Source organism: Hylobates moloch, unplaced genomic scaffold (genome assembly GCF_009828535.3).
Source record: "Hylobates moloch isolate HMO894 unplaced genomic scaffold, HMol_V3 SCAFFOLD_13, whole genome shotgun sequence".
Lineage (NCBI taxonomy): Eukaryota > Metazoa > Chordata > Mammalia > Primates > Hylobatidae > Hylobates > Hylobates moloch.
Genome location: NW_026652288.1, coordinates 10,335,287 through 10,355,427, shown reverse-complemented (window position 1 = coordinate 10,355,427; position 20,141 = coordinate 10,335,287). Strand labels below are relative to the sequence as shown.

Below are 20,141 nucleotides of genomic sequence, written 5' to 3'. Positions count from 1 at the left end.
TAACAAAAGCAGTTTTAACAGGTTCACAGATGTAAATATGTGGAGCCCGGCATATGGTGAACACTCAGTAATAGTTTCCACATCCCCACCTCACTCATCTCCTCTTCTCTCTCACTTTCAGGCTCAGCGTCTTCTCCTGCCCACTCCCTATGAAGAAAAAGTCCCATAAGGTATCCATCTGGCTAATGCACCCGGTAAGTACAGGAGACCCCCAGAGTAGGAGCCTCCATCTGTTTACAACAGCCAAAAGGTGGAAACAACCCAAGTGTCCACTAACAGACGGATGGATAAACAAAATGAGGTCTATTCATACCATGGAGTGTGACTCCGCTTTAAGAAGGAAGGAAATTGACACATGCCACAGCGTGAATGGAGCTGAAAGACGTGAGGCTAAGTAAAATCAATCACTCACAAAAGGACAGTACTGTAGGATTCTACTTACATGAGACATCTAGAGTAGTCAAATTTATAAAGACAGAAAGTAGGATGACAGTTTCCAGGGGCCAGGGGGAGGGGGAATGAGGAGTTGGCATTTAATAAGGATAGAGTTTCAGTTTGGGGTGATAAAAAGCTCTGGAGACAAAGGTTGCACAACGATGTGAGTGCATTTAATACCACTGAACTGTACACTTAAAAATGGTTAAAGGCTAGGTATGGTGGCTCATGCCCGTAATCCCAGCACTTTGGAAGGCTGAGGTAGGTGGATCACCTGGGGTCAGGAGTTCGAGACCAGCCTGCCCAACATGGCAAACCCCTGTCTCTACTAAAAAAAAATACAAAATTTGCTAAGGGTGGTGGCATAAGACTGTAATCCCAGCTACTCGAGAGGCTGAGGAAGGAGAATCAGTTGAACCCAGGAGGTAAAGGTTGTAGTGAGTCGAGATAGCACAATTGCACTCCAGCCTGGGCAACAAGAGCAAAACTCCATCTCAAAATTAAATAAATAAATAAATAAAATGGTTAAAGTGAGCCGGGCACAGCGGCTCACGCCTGTAATCCCAACACTTTGGGAGACTGAGGTGGGCGGATCACTTGAGGCCAGGAGTTTGAGACCAGCCTGGGCAAAATAGTAAAACCCCATCTCTACAAAAAAAAATACAGAAATTAGTCAGGTGTGTTGTGGCTTTCATCTGTAGTTCAGCTGCTTGGGAGGCTGAGGTGGTAAGACTGCTTGACACCAGGAGGTCGAGGCTGCAGTGAGCCATGATCACACCACTGTACTCCAGCCTGGGTGACAGAGTGAGACCCTGTCTCAAAAAAAAAAAAAAAAAAGTTAAAGTGGTAAATTTTATTTTATGTTATGTGCATTTTATCAGTATTTTTAAAAGGCTTCATCTGCCTATCCCCACTGAAAATAAGACTCGACTCTACCTGTGATCCGAACCTCAGAATGAATGAGAAAGTCCAGAGAGGGGCACTGTGTGTCTCCTGAGCACCTCTAGGAAGAGGTACATGTCCCCTGTCGGGTCTATCCAGTTCCTTCTGTGGGTACATTAGCCCAGATTCTTCACCCTGAGAACATTAAGCCCTGTATTAGTCAAAGTCAAGCTAAACTGCTGTGACAAGTTATTCCAAACTACAATGGCTGAAACTATAGAATCTTCTCTCTAAAGTAACAGCTACATGGTGAGCCATCCAGGTTGGAGGGTGGCACTGATCTTCCCGGTCATTCTAGACTTGGGTTCCTTCCCTGTCACTGCTCCAGTGTCCCCAAGGGCCCTGTGGGGGTCTGCATGGTAGAAGCTGGGGTGCCCCAAGTCCAACAATTCTGCCTGGTGGAAGAGGAACAGGACCTGGCTAAGTAGTTGGGATTATCACCTCCACTCCCATTCCATTGGTAAGGCCTTGGGCGCCCAGTGGGGGAGCTGTGTGGTGAAGTGTAGCAGGCAGTGTATACCTGGCTGCAGTTCTGTGACTGTGGAGGAATTTCCAGAATCTGCAACTTTGATTTTGATTGCTTGCAGTTTCTTCCACAAGCCCTAAAATAAGAGTCACTCTCAACTCTGGGGCTTGGGGACAGTTCCTTGTCCTAACCCAGAAAGATGACCTGAGTGACGAGAACTCAGAATAGGCACCTGGGAGTCCCTTAATTAGACAGAGGGGATTTGCAGCCATAGTTCTACCTGCCGTGTTTAACAGTGTCATTGTAACAGTGTCGCCATTGGCTGCTGAGGGGGGGGGCAAGTGACTTGCTGCTAATAACATAAAGTACTCATGTCTGCAAACCACTTACTCTTTTAACTAAATTAGAGAGTAATCAAAGTTAGCCTTTTAATAACATCACTTTCACTCATGAAAAACCATACAAGCTTCCTGAGTGGAAGAAAAAGGGAGACTGATCCTAGCAGGCTGGAGCAGCCACGGGTGTGTGTGTGTGTGCGTTGGCAAAGAATGGCCAAGGTGAAGGATTGCAGTAGTCAAAGAAATCTCACAGGAGGCAGCAGGTTTTAGGGGAAAGAGCTTGAATGTGGGCATCAAGGAACTTGGGTTCTGGCTTTTGATATGTCATTAACTAAGTTGAATGAGGACATTCCTTGAAAGCCTATACTGTGCCAAGCACATGCCCAGTGTGGGTCTTGGGCAGGTCACATGACATCTCTCCCTTGCCCATCGCCTCCACCCTCCGCCCCCAACAAAACAGAATGTTGAATTCATGTCCTCTGAGACTTTCTTCAACTCTGCTACAACCTGATTCTAGGAAGTAGAAGCTCACTCTCTGATCTTCGGAAGCAAAATAACTGTGGAAAAAAGGAAGGCTGCACAAAGAAAAAAATCCCAGTCACATATGTGGTCTTCCTGGCAAGAGAGCATGACTTGAGTCCAATCGCAAAAAAATTTCAGATAAACCCAAATGAAAATGCTGTATTTTTAAAAGTGGGGAGGTGGAATTGTGTGCTTCCAAAGTGTCAATGCCAAAAAAAAAAAAAAAAAAAAAAAAACATAAAAAGGGCATGAAAATGTTCCAAATGAATAGAGGCTGAAGAGACAAGATAATTTAACCCAACACCTGACTCTAGGCTGGAGCCTGTGAAAAAGAGAGGGAAATGGTGTTTTGAAAAAAAAAAAAAAATGATACAGGCCGGGCAAGGTGGCTCACGCCTGTAATCCCAGCACTTTGGGAGGTCGAGATGAGTGGATCACCCTGAGGCTGGGAGTTCGAGACCAGCCTGCCCAACATGATGAAAACCCTCTCTACTAAAAAAATTTTAAAAATTAGCCGGGCATGGTGGTGGGTGCCTGTAATCCCAGCTACTTGGGAGGCTGAGGCAGGAGAATCGCTTGAACCCAGGAGGCAAAGGTTGCAGTGAGCCCAGATTGCACCACTGCACTCCAGCCTGGGCAACAAGAGTGAAACTCCATCTCAAAAAAAAAAAAAAAGACAAATATGATTTCTCTTATATGAAGTACCTACATTAGCCAAATTCATAGAGAAAGAAAGTTGAATAGAGGTGACCAAGGGCTGGGGACAGCAGGGAAGCGGGAGTTACTGCTTAATGGGTACAGAGGTTCTGTTTAAGGTGACAAAAAAGGTCTAGAGATGATTAGTGGGGATGGTTCTACAACATTGTGAATGTATTTAATGCCACTCAATTGTACACTTAAAAATGGATGCTGACCAGGCGCAGTAGCTCATGCCTGTAATCTTGGCACCTTGGGAGGCCAAGGCAGGCGGATCACATGAGGTCAGGAGTTCCAGACCAGCCTGGCCAATATGGTGAAACTCCGTCTCTACTAAAAATATAAAATTAGCTGGGAATTGGTGATGTGCACCTGTAGTCCCAGCTACTCGGGAGGCTGAGGCAGGAGAATCGCTTGAGCCCAGGAGGTGGAGGTTGCAGTAAGCTGAGATTGCACCATTGCACTCCAGCCTGGGCAACGGAGCAAGACTGGCTCAAAAAAAAAAAAAAAAAAAGTAAAAGGGGGTGTTACAGCTTATTTACAATTTGTCTAACAGATTTTCCAGCTTTTACTGGAAGCCCCCTCACCCCCAAAAATGTGTGAAATGGAAAATTGCATGTATATTTTACCACAGTGAAGAAACAAAAATAGAAGTTATTCCTCTGGGCTCCACTGTACCAGGGCCTTCTCTTTGTCAGAGCACGAGGAATATCGCAGTGTAATGTGCCTCTCTGTTGGCTGTGTGCTCCCTGGGGCCAGTGACTGTGCCTGAGACAGTTTCTCATATAATTAGGTTGTTAAGGTGCATTTGGTTTCAATGAAAAAAGAAACGAGCAACACGCCCTGGTGCATTTCCGGAAGCCTGTGCATTTCCAGAAGCCTGTGCATTTCCGGAAGCCTGTGCATTTCCGGAAGCCTGTGCATGTACAGTGGGCTTCACAGGGGTGTGTGCCTCTTGCAGCTGCGCATTCAGCCCACGGTCCAGAGCAGCCAGTGACCTGGGATATTTAGCAGGGAGTTATGATCTGGCCTCTGTTTTCTCCACGAGGATCAGCCCTGAGGCCAACTGGGACAGACAACTACACAGCACACAGAGGGCACTGGCAGTGTGGGCCACCGCAGTTCGAGGGTTCTGTTCCAAGCAGGATTGCTGCCCAAACACAGCAGGCCGGGAGAGGCTGCGATCAACTCACAACCCTGAGAAAACAAACTCGATCGTGAGTGCATTGTGGAAGCTGTGATGTCTGTGGCCCATGGGGACAAAGTTAAGTCACTGTCTCAACGTGAAGACAAATGAAGGGGCCCTCTTCAGGTAAGAGAATTAAATTCCTCCATCCAGGGAGGAAAAGAATGACTTTCCAGGCTGAGAGGAAAAGGATTTCGCTGTAATCCAGTCAGCAGCAGCAGCAAATTTAAGGGGGGAAATGTGTCAAGTGCAGGAAAGGGGTCAGAAAAACAAACTCAGCATTCATTGCCCCTCAGGCGCCCTTCAGGGAGAGCAGACAGGCCTGGGGGAACGGGCTCACAGTCCACTGCCCTTTGCTACGAATCCCAAACAGCCCTGCCATCACTGGTTGGGCTTCCCATGCACCTTCACATTCAGGAGGAGCTGCCCGGGGTACCGAGCTGAGGATTTCTGTCCCGGGACAAGCAGCCTCCCTGGGGAAAATCAATGCTGGCATGTGGCTTCCAGGAGAGGCCCCCCGTGACTTCAGATGACTGCTGTGCCTCTGAGTTCAGTTTGCCTGAAAAATTTTCCAAACGCAGCTCTAGTGCCACTTCCTCCAGGAAGCCCACCAGCCGGCCCCCATCACTCCTGGACCCCTGCCTAAGAATATTTATGCCTTACACACTACAATATGGAGAAATAACTAATACAAAAACAAAATGTCCGAGTCCACTCCAAACATAGGAGGGAGAATCAAGGCGGAAAGATACAGTGGTCTTAACTTGTGCTTGAAAGATTTTACTTTTACGTCGGGGGCGGTGGCTCACGACTGTAATCCTAGCATTTTGGGAGGCCGAAGCAGGCGGATCATCTGAGGTCAGGAGTTCGAGACCAGCCTGGCCAATATGGAGAAACCCTGTCTCTACTAAAAATACAAAAATTAGCCGGGCGTGGTGATATGCACCTTTCATCCCAGCTTCTCGGGAGGCTGAGGCAGGAGAATCGCTTGAACCCAGGAGGGAGAGGTTGCAGTAAGCCAAGACCCTGCCTTTGCACTCCAGCCTGGGCAACAAGGGCAAAACTCTATCTCAAAAAACCAAAAAAATTTTTACTTTTGCCGGGCGTGATGGCCCATGCCTGTGATCCCAGCACTCTGGGAGGCCGAGGCGGGAGGCTCACTGCAGCCCAGAAGTTCAAGGCTGCAGTGAGCTGTATCATGCCACTGCTCGCCAGCCTGCCCCACAAACATTTTTTCCTTCACTTTTGCATATTTTACAAAGCACACACCCACGTGAGCGCATTGCCAGCCCTCTTGCCCCCCAGGACAAAGTGGAGACCCTGTCAGCGAGGAGGCTGCCGCTTAAGTCCCTGGGGTTCTCCAGAGAAGGAGGAGAAGGCTCCGCAGAGCCATGCGACCTGGACGGAAGAACTTTCAAAGTAATTCAACAAAATAGAAACTTGTCAAATTACATTGCAGACAGCGCGTGCGGAGCAAATGTGTGTCCACGGAATATTCGTCGGGCACAAGAGGAATTCCCGGTCAGCTACCGGGACCCTGGGTGCCCTGAGGCCGAGTCACGCTCCCCCGGGATAAAGAGGGTTGGGAGCGCACAGAGGCAAGAAGGAGGCGGGGTGGGGGGGTGCAGAATAAGGAACTGAGGTAAAAACGCCCAGTACTGGGCCCCCCTCCGAGCAGCACCCCGAGAGGGCCGAGGGGAGCTGAGGGGATGCGAGCCGAGGCTGCCAGCTCCGCCCCCAGAAGGCCCCGCCTTTCGCTGCTCGCCACCGCCCCCGTGAAAAAAACCAAACCGGTAACCTCTACCCGGCCGCCTCCCATTGGATATGTGAGTGAGCGATGTCCGCCAGGACCAATGAGCCGCAGCCACGGCGTGGCGAGCGCCTTCCGGCCCGCCCCCGTGCGGCCGCCCAGCGGACCACCGGACTGGCCTGGGGCGGGACGTAGGCGCGGGGGCGCGGCGTGCGGCGTGCGGCACGCGGCAGGGCTGAAGCGGCGGCGGCGGCGGTGAGGACTGCACGTAACCCGGCGCGCGGTATGGCTCTCCTGGTGCTCGGTAGGTGCGGGCCGGCGGCGGGAGGCGGGCGAGCTGGGGTCGGCCTGAAAGGTTTCGAATCTCTAGGCCGTTCCCCGGCGGGCCGCGGCCTGGAGGCGGCCGGAAGTGGGCCTGGCGGACGGGAGGCGCCGGCCTCGGCGTCCGGAGGAGTTGCGAGGTTGCACCGGCGGAGGTGCGGGTGCGCGGGAGACTAGGGCTCCCGTGGGGAGGGGCTTCCGCAGCCTCGCGGGGTGGTGCGCGGGGGGCGGGAGCCTGGTGCGCTGGAGCCGGGCGCGGGGTCCAGGGCCGGGCGGGAGAGCCGCGGAGCCCAGCCCCGGCTGGATCCCGGGGAGGGGGTCAGTATACCCAGCGAATCACAGGGGACCTTTTTCTGGGCGCCTCTCGAACTCGTGCGTGGGGACGGAGGATGGCGGGCGCCCTGCACTGCAGCTTGTTTCTGCCACCTGTTCTATGCAGCTCCTACTTTGAAAAACTGAAATGTTAAGCCGGGCGCGGTGGCTCACACCTGTAATCCCAGCACTTTGGAAGGCCTAAGTGGGTGGATCATCTGAGGTCAGGAGTTCGAGACCAGCCTGACCAACATGGCGAAACCTCGTCTCTACTAAAAATACAAAATTAGCCGGGCGTGGTGATTCGCGCCTGTGATCCCAGCTACTCAGGAGGCTGAGGCAGGAGAATCTCCTGAACCCAGGAGGCGGAGGTTGCAGTGAGCCGAGATCGCGCCACTCCAGCCTGGGCAACAAGAGTGAAACTGTCTCAGAAACAAAAAACTGAAATGTTAAATCTCACTCCTGAAATAAGGACCCATAGTTGCCTTAGAAAGAGACAGTGCCTTCCAAAAGCTGGGCTTAAGACGCAGGGGCGCTTCACATGTGATCGGACTCCTTAAAAACGAAATGGAACCCGGCGTCTTAGGAATTCTGTAAATGTCTGCTTCTTAGTGGGCGAGGCTGAGGGTCCTATCCTTGCCGGGCTCGACTTGGTCACAGCCTTGGCTCTGAGAGTCCTTAACCTCGGCTCTGGCCTCAGACCACCTGCCCCCTATTTACTGGCTTTGTGAGTCGGAGCAAGTTACTTAACCACTCTGTGCCAGTGCCTTTTCAACAGTGCTTACCAGTTTAGGGACTGATAATAGTACTCCCTTAGGGTTGTCCTGAGTATTAATGAGTTAGGACATGTCTTTTTGTTTTTTGAGACACGGTCTTGCTCTGTCTCTTAGGCTGGAGTGCAGGGTTTCGATCATAGTTCACTGCAGTGTGGAACTCCTGGTCTCAAGGGATGCAGGCACATGCCACCACACTTGGCTAATTTTCAAATTTTTTGTAGAGTCAGGGTCTCATTGTATTGCCCAGGCTGGTCTTAAACTCCTGGCCTCAAGTGATCCTCCCTCTTCAACCTCCCAAAATCCTGGGATTACAGGTGTCAGTCACCTCGCCCAGCTAGTACATGTTTAAAGAGATGTAAATATTTGCCATATTACTGTGGAGAGAGTAGATGAGGGGAAAAGAGTTTAGTCTGTTTAGTTTCCTGTGAGTGAATTCAGACTAGACCCTGAAAGAGTCCGTGAGTCTATTAATTAACTCATTTTAATAAATGGCAGCCTTTTTGGGAAACCTCTTGGTTTCTAGATGACTGCTCTGGGACCGTAGACTCCTCCTAGCAGATGTGGGACAGAGATGTTACTGATGTGAATTTATAACATCCTTAACTGCCACGGAGGAATGGAAAACCACAGATGGCAGAGCCATCTGCTCACAGAGATTCTAGACATTCACTCGGATGGTCCAATTTCCCATTGGTGTTCATTATCACTGAGTGGAATGGTGATGTGAATTTTAGAAACAGAACATCATTGGTCAGCACTGACCTACTTTGTCATCTTAAGTGAGCTCAGGGTTTTTTGTGTTCTTGGGGGTTGGAGGTAGTTGTTGGCTACTTTTATGCATTCAGAATGTCCACATCTTTTCTCTGTTCTTTCTCAGTAATATGTTAGGTTTCTGTGTAACCCTGCTAGGTCACATTGCCTTTTTAGGAATTTTAGTCTGAAACCTTAACACAGCATTTTCATTGGGTAGCCATGTACAAGCAGAGGAGGCTCTTGTGAGAACTAGGCAAAATTTAAAGACAAACAAAGGTCCGTCACCATTACTAGAAAAAAGAATAACCCAAGTCTATCTTAATACTGTCAGTAAAGCGTCTTTGTATGGAAAGGGAAGCACATTCCTAAGGTGAAAAACCCTGGTCTGTTCTGGTGACTGCAGCCTGCTTGTAACAGCATGAAGAGGAGAGGACTGACGTTATTGCTGTCCTTGATTGGCAAAGAGAAGTGAAAGTACCTAATTCTGCCACAGTCTACCTAATGATGCTCTGTGGATTATACCCCTGCATTCTCCAGCCCTTCGGTTAGAAATTTGGGTCTATCTAATTATATGATCTTAGGTAAGTTATCCTTTCTGTGTTAAAGTTTCCTGGTCTGTGAAATAATGGGCACCATGACACATACCATATAGGGTTCTTAAATGACTTAATATATGCAAAATGTTTAGAAAAATGCCTGGTACAGAGTCACGCAAGTGTTACTGTTTTGTCTCGCCAGAAATAAAGACCCCAGTTTCTGGAGCGTAGTGTGACAGATATCTCAGAATGTTAGCCATACTCCCAGATCTCTCTTGTAAGAATTTCTCTTGAGGAAACAGTCATACTAGTTTGAGGGGAGGAGGAAAATACAAGAATTTTCAGTGCTGGGCTGTTAGTGAAAAATCGGAAACAATCAAAATTCAGTCAGTAGTGGATTGACTAAATGGTTCAGCCATTAAAAATGGTTACATTGGAGTAATTTTAAAATTCTTAAGTAGAAAATATCTGTAACTTACTCTTTTGCTTTTCCATTTTTGAAAATTTCACAATAGGCTCAGTGTATTGAGCAAGTACCAAATTCATATCAATTTTACAAAAAAGATAAAGCTCTTTAAAAGTAGTACATCTCTGTAGAAGATTATCCTATTTTTGGGTTTTGTGTTTTTTTTTTTTTGAGACCGGGTCTCGCTCTGCCTCCCAGGTTCAAGCGATCCTCCCACATCAGCCTCTGGAGTAGCTGCGACTACAGATGTACCCTACCACACCGAGCTAATTTTTGCATTTTTGTATTTTATATTTTTTCTCTACAAGAGATAGAGTTTTGCCATGTTGCCCAGACTGGTCTCAAACTCCTGGGCTCAGGTTATCCACCTGCCTCGTCCTCCCAAAGTTCTGGGATTACAGGCCTGAGCCACCACACCCAGCCTTAGTCTTACTTTCAAGCTTATTCGGAGTTAGGACTGTCAGTGCTTGTGTTCTTGATTTACTTGCTTTGTTAAACATGTCAAACTCTACTTCACCTTTTCTGCAGCAGTGAAAAGATTAATGAGCAGCGCCATCCAATAGAAATATAATGCAAACGTGTATGTAATTTTTAAATTTTCTAGTAGCTACATTTAAAATGGCCAAAAGAAACAGGTAAAATTAATATACTCAGTATAAGATCATTTCAACATGTGTTTTCAAAATGAAAAATGATAATGAGGCCGGGCACGGTGGCTCACGCCTGTAATCCTCGCACATTGGGAGGCAGAGGTGGGCGGATCACCTGAGGTCAGGAGTTCAAGACCAGCCTGGCCAACATGGTGAAACCCCATCTCTACTAAAATACAAAAATTAGCTGGGCATGATGGCTGGTGCCTGTAATCCTGAGATGGGAGAATCACTTGAACCCAGGAGACAGTGTTTGCGGTGAGCCGAGATTGCACCACTGCACTCCAGCCTGGGCAGCTGAGTGAGACGCCGTCTCAAAAAAAATAAAATAAAAATAATAATGAGATTACATTTTTCCCTCCATTAAGTCTTCAGAATTCAGTGTGCTTTTTACCAGCACATCTTAGTTTGGGGTAGCCACGTGTAGCTAGTGGCTATCGTGCTGGATAACACTGTTATTTAGGAAGCAGCCCCACTTTGGTTAGCCTGGCCTCCGTTCACAGGCATCCTTTCCCACCTCTTGAAATGGAAAAGGAGATCATCCTGTCAAAGGCTACTCCATCACTGAATGGGTTCCCGCTCCTCCTCTGACTCGGGGCATTTTATTCAGATATTCCCTGTATTTTATCTTTGGCCTCTCCCACTGCATGTGTCTTCCTCTCCTAGATCACTCCCATCTTTAAAGAGAAACCTTCGTTGTTTTCTACATTTGCCTGCCTCTGGTCTCTATAATGAAACCTGCTTAAAGAGTTACCTGTATTCTCTCCAGCCTTCTGCAGACTGCATGCCGCTTATTTTCACTCCACCACAACTGCCAGGGTTCCCAGTGACTTTGTCACTAAATCCGATCAATAGATGGTTTTTAGTCTTTGCTACTTTATCTCCCAGTAGCATTTGTTAGTGTGGCCCCTTCCACATGTATCTTGGTGTATGTGACACCACTCTGGATAATTCTCCCAATCCACCTTCCACATGGCAACTGGAATAGTCCTTCTAGAAAGCACAAATCTATTATTTCCTCTGCATGATAACCCTTTAGTGGCTTCACTGTCAGTAAAGTTCACAGTTTTATAAGTTTTTACAATATTGGCCATATCTGTGATTCAAATGCAGTGTAAATCTTGAATACCATAATTGTTCATTCATACCTATAGCGTACAGAATCACTTTATCTTGAGCACCAAAAAGACAGCATGGTGTAATAGGAAAAGCCTGGAAACGGAGGCTGCCCTGCCCCTTATATGTATGACCATAGATGGACCATTTGGTCTAGACCTTTATTTACAAAATGGGGATAATTCCTACTTTCTAGTTAGTAATGCTGTCAAAAATTAAGTGATCTAACATATTTGAAAGCGATTTGAAAAATTGAACGTGTTGTATGAGGGAGGATTTGGCAGTAAAACAATGAACAATGGTGTACACTCCTTCCAGAAGAAATGTACCATTTAGTTATTCCAAAAAGGTCCATTTGAAATCTTCCAAATTCTAATTATGAAGCAAGCATATGAAAATGTAACTAAGATGGCATGTACACACACTACTTGAGAACACAGGCCAGTCTCACTTATAATTTGCTATATCAACAAATTAAAAGGAAGAAGTGATATGATCAACTTCAGAGATGCTGAAAAGACAGGAATAGATAGAAATTTCGTTAACATTGTAAGTATATTTTGGCCTGGCGTGGTCGCTCATACCTGTAATCTCAGCACTTTGGGAGGCAGAGGCAGGAGGATCACTTGAGACCAGCCTGGGCAACATAGGGAGACCCTGTCTCTGCAAAAAATTTAAAAGCCAGGGATACACCCGTAGTCCCAGCTACTGGGGGTGCTCAGGTGGGAGGATCACTTGAGCCCAGGAGGTCAGGGCTGCTGCAGGGGGCTGTGTTTGCACCATTGCACTCCAGTCTGGGTGACAGAGCAAGACCCTCTCTCAAAAAAAATTAAAAAGTGTATTTATTTCAATCCAAAAGCCAGCATGATGCAAATAGGAAAACACTCCTGTTGAAGTCAAGAACAGTCTGAGGATATTCCATTATTTACCTTGTTCTAGAGGTAGTTAGCAAATTTTTGTATATAGTCATGTGTTGCTTAACATTAGAGATCTGAATTACAACTTCAGAGATGCTGAAAAGACAGGAATAGAATTTCTTTAATTTCTATTGGCATGTCAGACGATTTCTTCATTGTGAAAAACATCAGCATGTACTTAATACAAACCTAGATGGCGTAACTTACTAAAAACGTAGGCTGTGTGGTATAGCTTATTTCTCCTAGGTTATAAATCTGTTTGGCATGTTACTGTACTGAATATTGTATGCAGTTGTAACAATGGTAAGCATTTGTGTATCTAAACATAGAAAAGGTGCAGTAAAAATGATATAAAAGATTAAAAATCGTACACCTGTATAGGACATTTACCATGAATGCGGCTTGCATGACTGGGGGTTGCTCTAAAAATTTTATTTCTTGGATAATAGATTAACCTTAATTTACTGTAACATTTTTCTTTTTTCTTTTTTTTTTTTTTTTTTAGGAGATGTGGTTTTGCTATTCTGTGTTGGCCAGCCTGGTTTTGAACTGGTGGCCTTAAGCAGTCCTCCCACCTTGGCCTCCGAAGTGTTGGGATTATAGGTGTGAGCCATGGTGTCTGGTCAACATTTTACTTTCTAAACTTAATTTTTTTTTTAACTTTTTGGCTCTTGTAAAAACACTTACCTTAAAACACATTGTCCAAAACAGCAGTACAAAAATATTTTCTTTTCTTTTTTTTTGAGACAGGGTCTTGCTCTGTCAGGCTGGAGTGAGTGGCACATCACAGCCCACTGCACCTGTAGCCTTGACCTCCCTGGGCTCAGTGATCCTCCCACCTCAGCCTCTCGAGTAGCTAGGACTATGGGCGTGCAAGACCATGCCTGGCTAATTTTTGTACTTTTTTTAGAGAGGGGGTCTCACTATGTTGCCCAGGCTGGTCTTGAATTCCTGATCTGCCTGCCCTGGCCTCCCAAAGTGCTGGGATTACAAGCATGACCCATAGCGCCTGGCCAGTGTTTTCTTTTATATCCGTATTCTGTAAGGTTTTTTTCTGTTTTTAAAGTTTGTTTTACTTTTTTATTTTTTATTTACTTTTTTTTTTCAGGCTTAATTCACTTTATTTTTCTTGTATAAAAACCCTATGTTGTAGCCACAGCTGGAGCCTGGGTCCACTGCATGGAGACTCTGGTGTGGGTCTTGACAAGGTGGTCAGTGAATTCCTGATGTGGAGACTTGGTAAATACAGTCTCCTTCCAGAGGTCGGGGGTCAGGTAGCTGTAGGTCTTAGAAATGGCATCAAAGGTGGCCTTGGCGAAGTTGCCCAGGGTGGCAGTGCAGCCCCGGGCTGAGGTGTAGCAGTCATCGATACCAGCCATCATGAGCAGCTTCTTGGGCACAGGTGCGGAGATGATGCCAGTGCCCCTAGGTGCAGGGATGGGGCGCACCAGCACAGAGCCGCAGCGGCCTGTCACCTTGCAAGGGACGGTGTGGGCCTTGCCGATCTTGTTCCCCCAGTAGCCTCTGCCCACAGGTACAATGGAGAGCTTGGCCAGGATGATGGCTCCACGGATGGCGGTGGCCACCTCCTTGGAGCACTTAACACCCAGACTGATGTGGCCATTGTAGTCCCCGATAGCAACAAACACCTTAAACCTGGTGCGCTGGCCGGCACGGGTCTGCTTCTGCACTGGCATAATCTTCAAAACCTCATCCTTGAGAGAGGCCCCCAGGAAAAAGTCAATGATCTCTGATTCCTCCTTATCCTCGGCCTTGCCTCCGCGAGCTCTGCGGCCTCAGCCCCGGCCCCGTCCACGCCCGTGACCCTGGCCCCAGATGCCACTGCGGAAGCCACCGCGGTTCCCCATCCCAGGGCCTCCAGGCCCCCCTGCTGCACCGGCGTCATCTGCCATTTGGTGTTTTCTCGAAGAAGAAGCTGTTTTACTTTTTTAAACTTTTTTGTCAAAAACTAGGACACAGGGACGGGCGCGGTGGCTCACACCTGTAATCCCAGCACTTTGGGAGGCCGAGGCGGGCGGATCACGAGGTCAGGAGATCAAGACCATCCTGGCTAACACAGTGAAACCCCATCTCTACTAAAAATACAAAAAATTAGCCAGGCGTGGTGGCAGGCGCCTGTAGTCCCGGCTACTCGGGAGGCTGAGGCAGGAGAATGGCGTGAACCTGGGTGGCGGAGCTTGCAGTGAGCTGAGATAGCGCCAGTGCACTCCAGCCTGGGTGACAGAGCGAGACTCCATCTCAAAAAAAAAAAAAAAAAAAACCACAAAAACTAGGACACAAACACACATTAGCCTAGGTATGCACAGAGTCAGAGTTATCAAGGCATCACAAGGTGATAGGATTTTTTCAGCTCCATTATAATCCACAGGACCACCCTCGTATATGTGCTCTCTCCTTGACCCTGTAGATGTGACTGTATATGTAAATTTAAAAGGTGAAATTTTGATAGTAATGCCATTTCAGAGAACTTTTGGGTTCTTAAGATACTTGTAAGTCAGTTCAGAATTTGTTTTCCTATATTATTGTTGTAAATTGCATTTAAGTTTCCAGAGTTGCTAATGAAAATGCTCTCGCTCCACAATGTGGCAGAACTGTATGGTCAGCAATACAGTTGACACTGTATCCTTTCTTTATAAGGTGGTTCACATGAAAAATGTTTCTGATAATGTGTTATGGATAGTATTAAGATAAATAAAACTATTTATAAAAATAAACATTGGCCAGGCGCCGTGGCTCACGCCTGTAATCCCAACACTTTGGGAGGCCGAGGCGGGCGGATCACCTGAGGTCAGGAGTTTGAGACCAGCCTGACCAACATGGAGAAACCCTGTCTCTACTAAAAATACAAAATTAGCTGGGCGTGATGGCACGTGCCTGTAATCCCAGCTACTTGGGAGGCTGAGGCAGGAGAATCGCTTGAACCTGGGAGGCGGAGGTTGCGGTGAGCCGAGATCATGCCATTGCACTCCAGCCTGGGCAACAAGAGCGAAACTTCGTCTCAAAAAATAATAAATAAATTACCATTGCCCTTGAAAGAGTCACAATCTAGTGGAAGAGACAATAATTATTTTTCCCTTCAAAAAGATAGTTTAATAAAGATGATGTGCTAATAATTGCAACTGAATAACATGAGGAGTGATGGCTGTGTGATTGCCCAAGGTTACGCAGGCAGAGGTGACCTCCCAATTAGTCAGTGTCCTTGCCCATAAAATGATAGTAGTACTGCCTCATGGAGTGGTTGTAAAGAACAAAGATGTTGACACATGAAAGCCACTAAGAATAATGCTTCCGCCTTTTTCCAATGCAGCCCAAGGAGTGGGAGTGGGAACTGTCCGTTCCTTTCTTGCTCAGAGTTGCAGCAATGGGAGTGAAATTCCAGGGGCTCTGACTGCAGCAGGGAGGGCAGAGGGGCCAGAGCTGGGCCGTCCTCCTGTGTGGGTCCTGGTCAGTTGAAGAGGAGTCTGGTTCCCCAGGGTTTCCAGTCAAAGCATGAACAGTGCTGTTAATGGTGCACTTTTGTTGTTACTTCAGGTCTGGTGAGCTGTGCCTTCTTTCTGGCAGTGAATGGTCTGTATTCCTCTAGTGACGATGTGATCGAATTAACTCCATCAAATTTCAACCGAGAAGTTATTCAGAGTGATAGCCTGTGGCTTGTAGAATTCTATGCTCCATGGTAAGTATTATAAAATAGTTATAGATTATTTATAGTACTTTCTGAAATTGGAGAAAATGCTGTATAAAAATCTGATTTTATTAAGTCATCTAGTTTAGCTTAGTGTTTGTTTAAAAGAAGTAGAGAAGAGGGAAATGGGAAATGCAGAGTATCTAGTCTATTGTTAAGGAAGATCTATCTTTTGATGAGGTGATGCATGTGGAAGGAAAACTAATTTTATGAGGAAGGAATCTTGAGCAAAGAAAATGGAGGGGCCAGTGATTAACTTCATTGTTTCTTGAAGAGAATTATTTCCTGAAAAAATGTAGTTAGAAAATCTGGTTTAATTAAAAAAATCTTTTCTTACCTTACATTCAATACTGGAAAAACCCTTGTGGGGTAAAAATGTAATCACCATCGAAACTAACGGCACAAAGTTATATACAGTCAAAAGTACAGCACTGCACTAGTTATTTGTGTGATTAAAGCGTTTAATGCAGAAAAACACCAAATAGAAGAGTGGAAACTGCAAGATGTGTGTGAGGCTGTCTCTGCTGTAAACCAGCAGGCCACGAGTATCCTGAGGAGAACCAAACCCTAGCCAGCTGTGTGTCTGTGAAGAACTGTGTGGTGATCTGAAATTCCAAGGAGTCCTTTGACACGTGAACAAGGCTTTGTAAGCTTAAGTGAGGGATATTAGAACCTGATGGGAACATTTTAGGGTATGCCTGATGAAAGTTTTTCCTTTCTCACTTGAACTTTTTTCTTTGAAACTGAGTTTTAGAAACTAACCACCAGTCCTCATGGATCATTTTACTTCATGCTCAGTGTAGCAAATGGAGGTAAAAACACTGTGTTTTCAAAGTCGATGGTGCCACATTGTGTGTCCTGTCCACCTAATGCCTTTACTATTTTTAAAGGCTCTGGTATTTATGTGTTCAGTCCAAAGGCTAATTCTGTATGGATTAGTTCAATTATACTAGCAAATATATAAATAGTAATTGTACAAACTGTTGTATTGTTAAATGTCTCTATGTGGTTTTTACAAGCTTATCATATGTGGCATAGGTAATTTACCTTGTTTCTGAGAGCGACCATATAAGAGAAAACTCTACAGGACGGCATAATTGAGAAGGCAGGATCTAGATCCACTAGTTAATAATTATTATACTGGCAGAGTTTTACTTTGTGGTGTTTGGGTGAGAGAATGTCTGATTAGAGCAAGCGCTTTTTTTGAGAGACAGGGTCTCACTTTCTCCCAGGCTAGAGTGCAGCGGCATGATCGTGGTTCACTACAGCCTTGATTTCTCAGGCTCAGGTAATCCTCCCACCTCAGCCTCCCCAGCGCTGGTGCTACGGGCATGTACCACCACGCCCGGCTAATTTTTGTATTTTTTATAGAGACGGAATTTCACCACGTTGTCCAAGCTGGTCTGTTAACTCCAGGGTTCAAGCAATTCGCCTGTCGGCCTCCCAAAGTGCTGGGATTACAGCTGTGAGCCACTGCACCAGGTCAGGCAGGTGCTTTTTAACTTCCTTTTGTGCTTGGATTCCTTTGGCACCTTGGTGAAGGCCTTGGATTCTTAAAATAAAACTTTTACGGTCAGGCATGATGGCTCACGATTATAATTTCAGTACTTTGGGAGCCCAAGGTGGATAGATTGCTTGAGCACCAGAGTTCGAGGCCAGCCTGGGCAATGTGGCAAGACCCTATCGCTACAAAAATAAAAAGAAAAGAAACAAAGAAATTACCCAGACGTGGTGCCATGCACTTGTGGTCCCAGCTACTTAGGAGGCTGAAGTGGGAAGATCACCTGAGTCTGGGAGGTAGAGGCTGCAATGAGCTGTGATTGTGCCACTGCACTCCAGCCTGGGCAACGGTGAAAGCCTGTCTCAAAAAAGAAAAAAAAAGCTCTCCTTTAAAAAAAAAAAAAAAAAAAAAATCAAACCTTTACATGTTTAAATAAAGCTTATAGGATCGTAAAAAAAAAAAACCTAAAGTATGGAAATATGATCATTGAAATATTAAAATTTTGATGCTAATGTAGTACTTTCCAAGAACAGTAAGTACAGGTTGAACATCTCTTATCCAAAATGCTTGGGACCAGAAGTGTTTCTCATTTCGGATTTTTTCAGATTTTGGAAGATTTGCATAATACTTAGCTGTAGAGCATCCCTAATTTGAGAATATAAAATCTGAAATGCTCCAGTGACCGTTTCCTGTGAGTGTCATGTTGGCGCGCAGAAAGTTCTGGATTTTGGAACATTTCAGGTTGTGGGTTTTTAGAATAGGGATGCTAAACCGGTGCCAAGATCCAGCAGCAGGTTTGACAGCTGCAATAATTCTGAATAGTGATGGGCATAAATGATGTTTGAAGATACCTGCAACAACTATAGTGGTGATCATGAAAACAGCTGTGATTTTTATTCATGACAAAGTCACAATAATTGACTACGGAGTGTAGTTTACATTCGTAAAGAAATGCTAAATTTCGATTACAGATTAGTGAAAATAGAGACTTTTTTTCATCCAAATTCATAGACTCCCTCCCCTAAATTTTTCCTAAAAGGCCACCTTGGCTTCAGATTTACTCTTTTTTTTTTTTTTTTTTTTCTTTTCTTTTCCTAAAAGGGATTCCCTAAATTTTTATCCACCAGCCCTTTGGGAGTCTGGACCCCAGGTACAGAACCCCCTGGGTAGACTGTATGCCATATTTCTATGTATGTGGCATTGTGATGTATGTGCAGATCAAACAGAAGAGAGGATGAACTCTGACAGTCTCTGCATTTAGTCCTCTTTTCTTAGATAAACAAATTAAAGAGGCACAAAACCCTGTAAAAATCTGACTTCTGAATTTTTGAGTATCTCACCTAAACAACAAAACATACTGTATGTAAATACGTAGAAGTAGCATTTCAGGACATTCCCCTGAAGGATCCTAACTTCAGATATTGGGATTGAGTTTAGGCCCCAGTATTCAATTACATAATGATTACAACTTTTCCCTGTATGATTGTAGTATTTGGAATCAAAAACTTGTCAGGCAGCTCTGACACTGGATGGCTGTGATATTGGGTAAATTTCTTCTCAACATCAATTCCATCATCTGTAAAATGAAATAACAAGAGGACCTGCCCTCAGCTTCATGCTGATTAAATGAAATCATCTATAAAGTGTTTTCATCATGGTGCTGGCACCTAGCATTTGTGCATTTGGTCCTTAGATGGATAAACTATGGTATCTGCATACAGTGAATGTTACACAGCAATAAAAATAAACAGTATAGCTACCTACAACCTCAATGAGTGGTAAGGGCTAACAGGTTTACATGCATGTAATTTTTTAGAAGCACTTTTCTGTGTTGTATTTCACAATAATAGTACCTACAAGGTTAAGGTTGTTTTTCCTTGTGTTCTCTTCTGTCCTCTCCCGACTCTCTTTCACTTTCCCTGCCTCCCCCCACTTCAGTCACTCACTCACATCACCATCTTGTGGTGTCACGTCTTGCATTTCGGCTTGTTAGGCTCATTAACGTGGGTTTGTGTATGTGTTTCTAAGTCCAGAAGCAATTTGTGGGACTCAGAGAGTATTGAGATATAGGCATAGTTGATCTAGGCCAGATACCTCATCTATAAAATTAGAAAGTTGGACTAGAGACTATCAAACCTCAGTAGGTTTAAGAATCACTAGCGAACTTAATAAAATGCATTTCCTCCACTAGGAAGTTTGGGTTTGTGGACCCCAAGAATCTGCATTTTGCCTAGGCTTTCGGCTCCACACAGTGAAGCACATTGGACCAGATAGATTCTAAAAGGCTTGTTGAGGTGTAGAGTTATAAATTATAGAGTTTAAATGTGATTTAATTGAGCAGTAATTCAGAAGCTTTTTTGGGGGGACAGAGTCTTGCTGTGTTGCCCAGCAACACAGGAGTGCAGTGGCACGATCTCAGCTCACTGCAACCTCCATTTCCCGAGTTCAAGCGATTCCTCTCCCTCAGCCTCCCCAATAGCTAAGATTACAGGCGTGTGCCACCATGCCCAGCTAATTTTTGTATTTTGAGTAGAGACAGGGTGTCACCATGTTGGCCAGGCTGCTCTTAACACCTGAGTTCAAGTGATCTGCCTGCCTCAGCCTCCCAAAGTCAGGCATGAGCTGGAAGCTTTTTTATTAGGATGATATGAAAAGTGATTGTTGTAAGTAATAAAATGGTGAGCTCATCTAGGTTGCTGATCCTATTTTACTTATTTATTTTATTTTTATTTTAGTTTTTTGAGACAGAATCTCA

At 45.6% G+C, this 20,141-nt stretch overlaps 1 protein-coding gene, 1 non-coding gene and 1 pseudogene across 2 annotated transcripts in view; 2 read left to right on the top strand and 1 right to left on the bottom strand.

Annotated features, from left to right (window-relative positions):
* Positions 1-3,921: 3,921 nt before the first annotated feature.
* On the top strand, positions 3,922-3,982 carry LOC116481316 (U7 small nuclear RNA). Its single transcript, XR_004251484.1, has one exon. It is a non-coding gene; the product is annotated as a U7 small nuclear RNA (small nuclear RNA).
* Positions 3,983-6,505: 2,523 nt separating this feature from the next.
* The window catches only part of PDIA6 (protein disulfide isomerase family A member 6), a 28,355-nt gene continuing 14,719 nt past the window's right edge, over positions 6,506-20,141 (top strand). The window contains exons 1-2 of the mRNA XM_032172207.2: positions 6,506-6,639; positions 15,735-15,876. Of these exons, the coding sequence (XP_032028098.1) occupies positions 6,621-6,639; positions 15,735-15,876 (161 nt within the window). The 5' untranslated portion in view covers positions 6,506-6,620. The remainder of the gene's footprint in view (positions 6,640-15,734; positions 15,877-20,141) is intronic.
* On the bottom strand, positions 13,297-14,095 carry LOC116480233 (small ribosomal subunit protein uS5-like; annotated as a pseudogene).